The 12853-nt window shown below is 35.9% G+C and overlaps 1 protein-coding gene across 10 annotated transcripts in view; it reads right to left on the bottom strand.

Annotated features, from left to right (window-relative positions):
- Positions 1-2638: 2638 nt before the first annotated feature.
- LOC101886435 (inactive dipeptidyl peptidase 10) overlaps positions 2639-12853 on the bottom strand; it is a 126826-nt gene continuing 116611 nt past the window's right edge. For 9 of the 10 annotated variants that reach the window (XM_087307535.1, XM_087307532.1, XM_087307541.1 and 6 more), the window contains 4 exons: positions 8682-8781; positions 8361-8419; positions 6054-6126; positions 4801-5965 (listed from right to left, as the gene is read on the bottom strand). In XM_087307535.1, the coding sequence (XP_087163661.1) occupies positions 5742-5965; positions 6054-6126; positions 8361-8419; positions 8682-8781 (456 nt within the window). In that variant the 3' untranslated portion in view covers positions 4801-5741. Of the gene's footprint in view, positions 5966-6053; positions 6127-8360; positions 8420-8681; positions 8782-12853 lie in introns of all 10 variants that reach the window. The other variant, XM_087307537.1, reaches the window with a different exon arrangement.

Here is a 12853-nt window from a genome sequence, read left to right as displayed (position 1 = left end):
TTATAATCATTCTTATATTCAGTTTTCTGATGTTTAAAAATGAGCTGGTGAACTTCTGGGTTAAACCGGCATATATATTTTACACTAATGCTCAAAAGTTTGGTGTCAGTAAGATTTTTGGTAACACTTCAGTTTAATTAGCAATTCCACTATTGACAACTGGCTTATTATCTGCCTAATATTAAGATATTGGCTGTTTATTGGTATTAATAAAGTGTGCTCTTGTTCTACATCCCTAATCCTACCAAATATGTACTGTCTGGAGCCAGCACCTAAGCTTTTCACTCATCATAGCACACGTGCTGCTGATGATGTGACAGTAAATGTGATTTGATTTGATATCTAAACCCAACTACTACCTTACTATTAATAAGCATTAAATTAAGTTAATTGATTTAAAATTCACATGTAATAGTTTGTTAATAAAGAGAATTGTACCTTAAAATAAAGTTGACCAGATTTTTTGTTTGTTTGTTTGGTTTGGTTTTTAAAGGACATTTCATATTCTGGCCTGAATTTATATGATTAAATATACAGTGGAATATCAAACACTGTTATTTTAACTATTCAATCTCTTTAATTTATTTTCCTTCGTCCCTTTATTTATTAGGTGTCACCACAGAGAAATGAACCGCCAACGTATCCAGCATGAATTTTACACAGAGGATGTCCTTTCAGCTGCAACCCAGTACTGGGAAACATTCATACACACCTATTCACACTCACAGCCAATTTAATTTATTCAATTCACCTATAGTGCATGTCGTTGGTGTGTGGGGGAAACTGGAGCACCCGGACGGAAACCCACGCCAACATGGGGTAAACATGCAAACTCCACACATAATTGACCCAGCTGGAACTCGAACCAGTGACCTTCTTACTGTGAGGTGACAGTGCTAACCACTGATATTTAATCTATTTTACAATATTTTAAAATGTCATTAATCCCTAAATTTTCAGAATCATTCCTTCAGTCTTCAGTGTCACATGATCTGAAATCTTTGTAATACACTGATTTTCTACTCATTATTAATAGAGATTGCAACAATGTATCTGTTAATAATTGGTATTGGTCAACTTTTAATTACATGCATTATCACATAAAGTGCCTTATTAGCCAATTATCAGGGCCAATTACACCCTGCCAATCAAAAGAGAGCAAGAAAACATCAGATTAGTGCTGTGAATAAAGATAATGTCTCCTGGAAGGAGTTACTGTTGAATTTGGTGATGCTAAAAGTTATGATGAAACAGAGACGCTTTTGTTTGTGGTGGGCTATTTTGACCATAAACTTTTTTAAATACATTTTTAAAATTCAATCAATATTTTAGTACGTCATTCATTTTCATCCGCTTTTCCGAGGCTGGGTCGTGAAGGTAGCTGTATTAGGAGAGAACCCTAGACTTCCCTCTCCCCAGACACTCCTCCAGCTCCTCCGGGGAGATCCTGAGGCGTTCTCAGGCCAGCCGAGAAACATAGTCCCTCCAGCATGACCTAGGTCTTCCCCGAGGCCTCCTTCAGGTGGGACATGCCTTGAACACCTCCCTAGGTAGGCGTCTAGGAGGCATCCGAAACAGATGCCTGAGCCACCTCAGCTGACTACTCTCGATGTGGAGGAGCAGCGGCTCTACTCTGAGCTTCTCCCAGGTGACAGAGCACCTCACCCTATCTATAAGGGTGCGCCCTCCCACCCTATAGAGGAAACTCAGTTCTGCAGAGATCTTGTCCTTTCAGTCATGACCCAAAGCTCATGACCATAAGTGAGAGTAGGAACGTATATTGACCAATAAATCGAGAGCTTTGTCTTTCAGCTCAGCTCCTTCTTTACCACAACAGACTGGTACTGCCCCAATCTGCCTGACAATCTCACGTTCCATCCTTCCCTCACTCGTGAACAAAACCCCAAGATACTTGAACTCCTCCACCTGAGGTAAGGACTTTCCTTCAAACCTGGAGATGGCAAACCACCCTTTTCCGCTGGAGCACCATGGCTTTGGACTTGGAGATGCTAATTGTCATTCCAGCTGCATCACACTTGGCAGCAAACCGCCCCAGTGCATGCTAAAGGTTGATGTTCAATGAAGCCAACGAAACAACATCGTCTGAGAATAACAGATAAAATCCTGTGGTCACCGAACCGGACCCCCTCCAGCCCAATTATGAACTGAATTAGTGACAAAGGGCAGCGAACATGCATTGAAAACAAGTCTGACTGCCGGCAATGCGAACCAACTTCTTCTTCTAACACTTGTTTTTCACTTAGTCTAAGGCAGGGGTGTCCAAACTCGGTCCTGGAGGGCCGGTGTCCTGCAGGTTTTAGCTCCAACTTGCCTCAACACACCTGCAAGGATGCTTCTAGAAAGCCTAGTAAGAGCTTGATTAGCTAGCAGGTGTGTCTGATTTGGCTTGGAACTGAACTTTGCAGAACACCGGCCCTCCAGGACTGAGTTTGGACATGCCTGGTCTAGGGTAACCTATATTATTTTTACTAAAACATTACACTACAGTTATTTTGATCAATAAAATACTCCATTGAATAATAAAAGCAACCATTTCTTCTTAACCAATATATAGGACCGACCCCATGCTTTTGAGCTGTGGTTTATAAACCATATATGCACGTATGAAACCACTCCATTATTACCAACGGATTATCAAGCTTTACCATAATCACTATTTTCACAAATACATCAAAAAATAATGAAACCCTGCATGAAGAATTTAAAACATGACCAAACTGCAACATTCACATCAATACTAAAAGGTTGGCTCACGTATGTTTTGGCACATTTAATTTGTAAACATGAAATCTGCATATGCATGACAACGCCAACAGAAAGAGTTGCCTGTCTGCTAATATATAGCTACACCCAGCGTTAAAAAAAACTGCACAGCAGGGTTTGACGTTCATAAAGAGATATGATGTATGCTGGAGACCTTATGAGGCTTCTGTAAACAGCAGCATGCAGTGCGATTCATTGATTTTTGTTCCCTTACAGTGAGGACGGCTTGTGTACTTACACTGCAATGCTTCGGATACTCGCTGTATGTGCACACGGCGTGCGTTGGGTTCACACACTGTATGCAATTCTTTGACATTTTTATCATTGATTTCTATTGCGATTATGAAAGAGTCAGTCAGTATGCAGCATCATGCAGCCGGGTTTGTCATGCATATAAAGAGCCAGGTTCAAATAACATGTCGCAGTTTACATTCAGTGAAATCTTCCACAGTGTAAGCTTGGTGCACGGATCATTTTGAGATTATCAGCCGATAAGAATGCACGTTTGACTTGGTTGTTAATGAATTAATGCTTTTATGATTTTTAATTTCATGTCAGCGATCTTATTTGAAGTGGTTATTGTAGTGCATGTGTATTTTAGCAATATATCGTCCACAATTGCTTCTAAATATCAACATCGTCCATTAAAAATATAACACTGGTTTAGTGTTACTGATGACACTTTACATTAAAATTCAGGGTTAACATTAGATAATGGAGTTGTTATTCATGTCAACTAAAACATTTGTTAAGCAGTTACTAATGTAAACACTAAAGTATTTATATTAATTATAATATTAATATTTACATTTGTTGTATCATTAAATTTATATCATATATATTAGGGCTGCACAATATATCGTTTCAGCATTAGACAGTGTTTTACTGACAAAAACGAGACAAAAACTAAATAAAAATGAAGTGATGATGACGACAACTATAATAAAAATATACTGACATTTTTGTTGACTAATAAAAACAAGACAAGAATGTGATTCAGGGATTTGTTTTGAAATTGAGAATTGATCTTGGTGTGTGATTCATGACACACTCACACACACATTTGAAAAGTAACTAGTCCACTGGCAGACGCGAGTGATTATCATTTGGATTGATTGCAGACACTAATTTAATTTGACATATTACCTATGATATAAATAAACAATGCATATGTAATTTTTGGTCTACAATGGAAAAGCTATATTCTATATTTTATGAGACTATTTTATTTAAGTTGAAGTTAGAACTTTTTATATAAATACATATATTCAATATTTAATTAAATTACATTTAAATTAAACCAAATTAATTTTAGTCTACTAAATATAGAGAAAATTAAGTCGACTAAAATTTTATGAAATTCAGTTGACTAAAACTAAATTGATTCAGAAGACTAAAATATGACTAAAATTGAATTTTAGTCAAAAGACTAACACTAAAATTAAATTAAAATATGATGTCAAAATTAACACTGCAAGATGAACATTCACAATAGACACATTGTGACTATACGCAATGTTGAGTCTGGGTTATAATTGAAAATTAGTTTTTTGAGGCCTGACACTGTGTGAGGGTGCCTAGTTACCCTAACCTGCCCAGTTAACCTAATTAACCTAGTTAAGCCTTAAATGTCACTTTAGACTGTATAGAAGTGTCTCTCCGTTAAACAGAAATTGTAAAGTGTTGCGTGTTATTTAAATACTATAGTTTTTATTTCTATTTTGGCTATATTTGTATTATTTCTGCTTTAATAATTTTGGTCCTTTACATGTATTTTAGTTATTTTTTATAAGCTTATCATTTAATTAGATTTTTTTGTATATGCACTCCCCTATAGAATCATTCCAATCAATCTAAAATATAAATTCTTTCCATGCAGTTATTCAACTCATCTATAGTGAAATTGTATTCCTATTGCAAAATATATTGCAGAAGAAAAAATATGTTAGATTATGTTAAAATTTTTTTTCCAATATAGTGCAGCCCTAAAATATATATATATAAATATTTTTTTTTCCATATTAAAATATTACATATGAGTGATATTGGTATTATTGGTACTAATTAAAATATTGTAACAAATATCTTCTTGGATTTAGATCATTTTAATGAATGCATTAAGTAATGTTAACTAATCAATTCTTATTGTAAAGTGTCGCCATATTATTTAAATACTATAGTATTTATTATTATTTTTAAGTGAGATTTTTTTTGGTTAATATACATTATATTGTCAGTTTCGAATATTTTTATTTGTATGATTTCTGCTTTACTAATTTTGGTCCTTTAAACGTATTTTAGTTATATTTTAAGCTTTTTATTTAACATTGTTTTTCAACAACATAACTAAATTATTGGTAATTATTTAGGTAAACAATAGCAATATCCACGTAATAGTTGACACTATGGAAATTTCAAACCTTACTCTGTGCATTTGATAGAAAGAAAATATTTCTATTTAGCTTTACTTCTTTTTCAGTTTTAGTTTTTAAGTATTTCCAACTTTACTTCTCTCTGATGCTCTAAAAAACACATGAAGTAGTTCTCTTTCACCACAAGGCGGCGCTATAACACCAAGCCTGATCAGCATGCCTATGTGCAGTTTTGTTTCCTTACCCATTTTATACAACCTGAGATATGATGTCGATTGCATGGAGCCTGTAGACGGTATACTGTGTGTGATTTACTAAACTGTATGAACCAGAGCAGTTGGGTTTAATCCTCCACTCAAACGACATTAACCATTCCAGTCTGAACATCAACAAACAAACAAACTAAATAAATAAAAAAAGAAAAATTCCAAAACCGAGTTTGTGGAATCAGCTGGTGACTTTGGTCCTTTTTATCGCTATTATTCCGCTCCTTTTTTTCTCCCTTTGGTGAAACAATGCAACCTGAAGTTTGACACCAGTGCTGGGCAGCATTGAGGACCGAGAGAGCTCAGACACTGGAGGAGATCACTCTTCCTCCTCCTCGTCCTCCTCTTCCTCCTCTATGTTGAGGAAGGGGTCGTATTTGAGGCAGTTGTGAAGGTAGTGGAGGATGGTGCGGTGCAGGTGCTGCTGGCTCCGCTCTTCCCTCAGAGTGTGGCCTTCGTCTGGGTAGAGCTGAAGGGTGTAGTTGGCCTCTACCTTCACCAGACGACTCAACAGCTCAGCGCTGTGTTGGAAATGCACTCGCGCTAAACACACAAAAGAAAAGGGACATGGCTGGGAATCCACAAATGATGTATCTAGAGGATTCAGCATCGTGTAATTGCGAACACTAACCATCTGCGGTCCCGTGTATGAGGAGGAAGTTTTCGTCTTTGAGCTTGTGGATGTCGTCCAACAAAGATGCAGTCTGCAAAAAAAACACAAAAAAAAAAAACACACAGAACTGTTCAGCTAGTGCTTTGGCAGAGACATGGCTTGTAGAGTTTTTACACCAGTACTGTTGCTATTTTGTTTCTCATTTTCTTTGCACACATGGAACAAATTATTTTCTTGGATTTAGATCATTTTAATGAATGCATTAAGTGATTTTTACTAAGCATTTCTTATTGTCAAGTTATTATTTAAATACTATAGTATTAATTACTATTTTTAAATAGGAGTTTATTTGGTTATTATACATTATATTGTCAGTTTTAAAAATTTATATCTGTATTATTTCTGCTTTACTAATTTTGGTCCATTAAACGTAGATGTTTTTCAACAATATACAAAATTATTGGTGATTAATTAGGTAAACAATAGCAATATCCATGTAATAGTTGACAATATCCATGAAATAGTTAATTTGTGCACATTTTTGAGTCTTTATTTTTTTTATTTTTGAGTATTTATTTTATGTCAATGCATGCTAATAAATATTTAGCCGGTTTCTATATGAATTTCAGTAATATTATTCAATAATATGGAACTGATTCTATGATTTATGTAAAATACAGTTTGAATATTTTCTGTCTTTTAGATACAGTGCTCAGCATAAGTACACCCCTCATAAATCTATCTTTCAAAGCCATATTTTTAATAAGAACCTTTACAATATTATATTTGTGCATATACATTAGATTAGTCAGTACTGAAGCCAAATCTGGAGCTAATCCAACAAAATAACTTATGATAATGGTCGAAAAACTATTACAGCCAAAAAAAAAAAGGAAAAAAATCAAGAGAAGAAAAAAAGGGAAAATTTTTATTTAATTTTGTAGGATGTATTTTTCTTTTTCAATATTTTACTTGAATATATTGGTATTATCTTTCAATTTCTAAATATGTTCGGTGACTTAAATATTATTTTAAGTTTGACTTAAGTTTGGGAGGGATTTTAATTGAATGCAGTGCTTCTTGTCCGATCTGAGACCCAATTTATGTCATATATCCAAAAGGCAGTGAAGATCGCTGATTTAATAAAAAAAATCTGATCCCAAACGTGACAATTTTGTAAAGGAAAGACCGGAATCCTTGGGCTGCCTGGCTGAAAATGAGAAGTCATATAGCCTAATTTTCGCTTCTTTCTTATAGTTCTGTCACAATGTAACTTTTTCATAATGTGTTTTAAATTTCGGGCGTCCTGGTGGCACAATGGGTAGCACAATTGCCTCACAGCAAGAAGATCACTGGTTTGAGCCCTGGCTGGGTCAGTTGGCGTTTCTGTGTGGAGTTTGCATGTGGGTTTCCTCCGGGTGCTCTGGTTTCCCCCACAGTCCAAAGATGTATAGATAAATTGGGTAGGCTAAATTGTCTCTAGTGTATGTGTGTGAATGGGTGTGTGTGGGTGTTTCCCAGTGATGGGTTGCAGCTGGAAGGGCATCCACTGCGTAAAATATATGCTGGATAAGTTGGTGGTTTCATTCTTCTGTGGCGACCCTAGACTAATAAAGGAACTAAGCCGAAAAGAAAATGAATGAATTTTAAATGTCAGAATTGAGTTTTTTTCTTCTTCTAACTATAAATTTGTCACATGTTAACTATAACCTACAAAGTCATATTTTATGCCACTGTGTAACTATATCACAAGTGTTATGTTTGTTTATTATGACCATAACTGTTGTAATATAACAATTTATTACAATGTTGAGTTGGTCTCTTGTTTGGACAATCTGGCAACGCTTACAATTCTCACAGATGTTTGTTGTGTTCATATCCTTTTCATTTTTGCTCATAAGCTGCATAACCGGGTTAGTCAATTCAATAGTGCTCCTGCATAAATTAATGTGTGACGCAATCAATAAGAATGTCCAACAAAATGTAAATTCATTTGAATAAAATGATTTTTGCTGTTTGTTCAAACTACTAAATTAAACTTAGTTCAATCCACTTCAGCAAACTGATAATTTACCTTAATTCCTTCATGTTGCCTCAATACAAATCAATTGCGTGGAACCCAGCACTTTTTACAGTGTGTTAATATGAGGTGGAAATAGCAATGCACCTAACCACTCGTGATTGGATCTCTGAAAACGCATTTGGTGGAAACAGAGCCTCTGTGACTGTACTTTACATACCAATTGCCATTTCTTAACTTTGACGTGGACATAGGCAACATAATGATTAACAACGACTTTAAAAAGTTGACTACAAAAGGCATACCATGTATGAATGCTCCTCTTTAGCTGGAAGGCCTAGAAATCGCTCAGAAAAGGCTGCACCTGAAAAACAAAGTTGAATCCATTTTCGCACATTAATAAATAAAGAGGCAACACTGCACTGCATATTATACCATTTATCACACAGACACTTTAAAAAGTCATGTAAAAGTAATACAAGAATACTTTGATATTTACCATGGGACTGAATAATAGCCATTACACACACCATGATGTTTTTAAGTACTTAAAGGCACTTTAAAGAAGACACTTCATAGCATGTCCAAAGTAGTGTTCAACCAGAGTGTATGAGGTTGGAACTCACTATAGAGCTTGAAGTCTGTGATGGGAGCCATAACAGCAGCGCATCTGAACATCTGATCGGTTCCCGTCAGCATCTTCAAACCTAAATAGCCACCGAATCCCTGTGAGGAGGGCAAATAAAGGCTGATGTCAGAGCTCTGCAACTGAAGACTAATTTCACAGTACATATCCTATGTGAAACTATGATGCAAGTCTAAAAAGGCATTCGTTTGGTAAAAAGATGTGTATTGAAGCAACAGGCCACAAGAGGCACATTAGCATTAGATCTTCTGGACTGCTTTTAAGTGATGCAATGCAGAAAACCCTTCAACCAGAGTCAAATCAATGCCTGGGGGGTTATTAATCCTAATCACGTTCCTAATAGTAATCTCAATTATGTAGCTCTTCATAAAGATTTATAATAATAACTGATAAACCTTTAAATATTGATAGATTGTATGACTTGTTTCATATGCAAATAAGTATCTGCATCTGAAAAGGTGTGACCCAAAATAGCCTACAGGAACACAAGAGTTCTGACCCAATCAAACCAGTTGGGTAATCTCAGTGGGGATCATATCCTTTGTTAAAACGTAGTGTCACACAGACACTACTTGAAGACTGCTGGGTTAACATCAATGCTGAAAAGCTGTACTATTCACTGTCTTCAGTAAAGTCTTCTCCCCGTAAGAACTTTGGTCAGCTTACTTATTCTATGTATTTGCCATGCCTGGGCTCTCTCAGAAAGGCAAAGGATCGCAGGAGTTCACATAGGGCTCTATTTTGACGGTCCATGCGCAGAGCGCAAAACGTAGGGCGCAAACGCTTTCAGGGCGTGTCAGAACGCATTTTTGCTAATTTATGGACAGGAAAATGCGCTTTGCGCCAAGGCGCATGGGCTAAAAGGGTTGAGTTTATTTTCTTAATGAGTTATAGGAGTGTTTTGAGAATAAACCAATTAGAGTCTCATCTCCCATTCCCTTTAAGACCCAGCTGCGTCGCGCCAAGAGCGCATTCGCTATTTACAGGACACAAAGTAAGTCTAAGTGGAAAAAATGAGCATTTCACAAGCAAACAGTTCACAGTTTTTAACAGAAACCTGTTAAACAGAGCATCTACTGCGTGAGAATGAGAGATAATGGATCACTTTCACATTCGCTCTTGGATAGGGAAACCTTTACGCACAGACATCAGTTAGCCTATAAATAATTAAATTAGTTTGTTAAGCGCAACGATTTGTTTCAAAACTATTTCTAAATTCAGTTCTAATTTCTAGCAAACGAATAAATGAACAATAATGACCAAGTGTGGTCAAAATACTGAGTTATTTCCAAATACACCTGCCATGACCCATATGGTCTTACACCTGACAGGTGGACAAATTTAAGCTTGTTTTTAATAAAACAAATATAAATATGGATATATTAAATAACACTGCTAATAATAATAACATTATACAAAAGCAAATTGTTATGAATGAACTGAAAAAGCCTCCCGAGATGAAGAAGACATAAAAGAATAAATTTTTCATATTTATGTAGGCTAGAAAATAATATGTTTTGTAATATTTTAATCCTTTATATTTATGTCCTATATCTATTCTTATTATATCCTATATATATCCTTAATATTTACATTTATTTATATGTAAAGATATTTGCCTATTGCTCTCTTGTGTGTATTAAGCAGTGCGTGAGCGAGGCGCAACTTTGCGCCGGAGTTTAGACCGGGTTAGTTTTGGTCTAATGAAAAATCTATTATAGTTTCTCAAAATAGCACCGCCCAGCGGTCCGCCTCAGAACGCCTTCCTTTTTAGACCAGAACGCCTATGGGCGCACAAATGAGCGCTAATACATTTGCTATTTAAACAGCGTAGCGCAACGCCTCAAAACGACTCTTACGCCAAGCTGAATCTACCAAAAGACTATTGCACCGCGTCTTTCGCCACACTGCGCCGGGTGTATGATAGGGCCCGTAGACTTATTTACAAACACTCACAAGAAGGACATAGGAAACACAGGAGAATCAGGAATGACATGGGGTGTAGACAGAACGTAACTTAGAATACCAGACAAGTATCATACCATTTTAGTATTCTAAACTGAACATGAGGACTTAAATACAAGGGATATGATAGGATTGACTACATACAGGGGAGGAACACAGGTGAGTACCATGGAACATTACCAAACGGTGGGACCTAGAGCAAAGGGGTCACGTAATACAAATAAACACACATGGAGCATGGAAACATGGGGGAAGATCACATGACACAGGAGTCTGACAGTTTTAGAGTCATCTAATATATTGGTGAGCCACCAGAGAACGGTTAAGCCAAACACAGTGAAATCTAACAATATAGACCCATGAATTTATCAGTGTTAAAACTACCCAAAGTGATCTATAAAATAATTCTATATAATTGTGAAGTTTGCATGTTCTCCCTGCGTTCGCGTGGGTTTCCTCCGGGTGCTCCCGTTTCCCCCACAGTCCAAAGACATGCGGTACAGGTGAATTGGGTAGGCTAAATTGTCCCTAGTGTATGAGTGTGAGTGAGTGTGTATGAATGTTTCCCAGAGATGGGTTGCGGCTAGAAGGGCATACCGTTGTAAAACGGGCTGGATAAGTTTGCTGTAAATTTCGCTTTGGCGACCCCGGATTAATAAAGTGACTAAGTCGAAAAGAAAATGAATATATGAATGAATATTAAGCTGCACCCACTCCACATGAACCTAAAATACCACAAATAGGTGCGTTCGACTTCATGCAGCGCTGCCCTGATCGATTGAAATCTGTCTTAAAGAGGTGCATACTGGTTAGAAAATTTTGTCCGGACTGATGTTGCGCTGACGCCATGTGACTGTCACATGTGGCATTAAAGTACCGCAACAAGGCTCCGAGATCAGATGACTGATTCAGACTGTGCAGCATCTGAAGAGTGACTGCACGAGCTCTGATGACGACACCGATATTACACGATTGGCCGAGTTCACCACATGACAACAACCACATGTGTTTCATTCTGATTTACAAATGTCAAAACAAACAATTCACTTTTCATACTCTCTCTATCTTGTACACATCATGCTTATTAAAAGACCACAACTATTTTACTGCAGTAATCATGTTTTGCTAAATAATTTGGTTATAAAGGCTGGCTTGATTGCACAGGGTTATTTTTAACCTTTTTTATAAAGACTATTAACTGCATTCAGCTCCATAAACGCTTTAAATGATATATCTTAGTAAATAACCTAAATAACTCAAATAAGTCTGTGAGACTTGTAATAAAACAATATTATCATCATTGATCCTGCCACACTAAAGATTTCTTGACAAATTAAGTTCATTTCATTTCATTAAATATTTATAAAATAATTATAATACACTTATTTTAGGAATGTCCTTTTGTTCAATCTTTTTGGATTAAAGTGCTTTTTTGAAAATGTTTTCATTATCCAAAAAAATCTAAATTATTGTTTCAGACTTAATCAAAACACCTTGTTTTGGGTTTTACATTAATATTTATTGGAAAGTTTTATATCTATAAATATAAATAAATGTATACCCCTTTTTAGCATATTCAAACAAAAAGTATTAACTTAGAGTGATGTTTAAACTACTAGAATTTGTGCTTATTGCTTTGTATTTAGTAGGCTTATTCATTTTTATGTTTATATTACCCTCTCATTTCCCCTTATTTCTCTTATGCATTTGTTATATATTTAATTAATAATTCCCTTATTTTAAAAAAATGAACTGCAGTTTGTAGAGACTTTTTTCTGTTTTATTAGTATTTTTTGTTGTTGTTGTATTAATAAAAACAAAAATGATAATGACCCCATTTGATCAGTCATCATGACTGCAGAAACTTTGAGCCCCGAAGTGTCCAAGCTGTCCGGCTTGACAGTCCGTTTTCACCCCGCCTGCACTCGGCTAATCTAGTTGATCACCGACTGCAGCTGTGCTTCATGTTGAACACACCTAATATAATCAAGTCAGTCTTACTACACTCAAAAAATACTTGTACGTTTAGGTGCTGTGAACACTAGTCCATTTTGTTTATGGACTAGGAACGTTCTCATTGTGCATCATCAAAACTGTAATTTAAAAACCACAGCAGAACTAATAGTCATATACTTATTTTACTGAGATTTTAAAAGTACATTATAGCTAAATAATTTAATAGTTTCA

Source organism: Danio rerio, chromosome 23 (assembly GCF_052040795.2).
Source record: "Danio rerio strain M-AB ecotype USA chromosome 23, GRCz13ab, whole genome shotgun sequence".
In the NCBI taxonomy this organism is placed as follows: Eukaryota; Metazoa; Chordata; class Actinopteri; order Cypriniformes; family Danionidae; genus Danio; species Danio rerio.
This window is presented reverse-complemented; position numbering and strand designations above follow the sequence as displayed.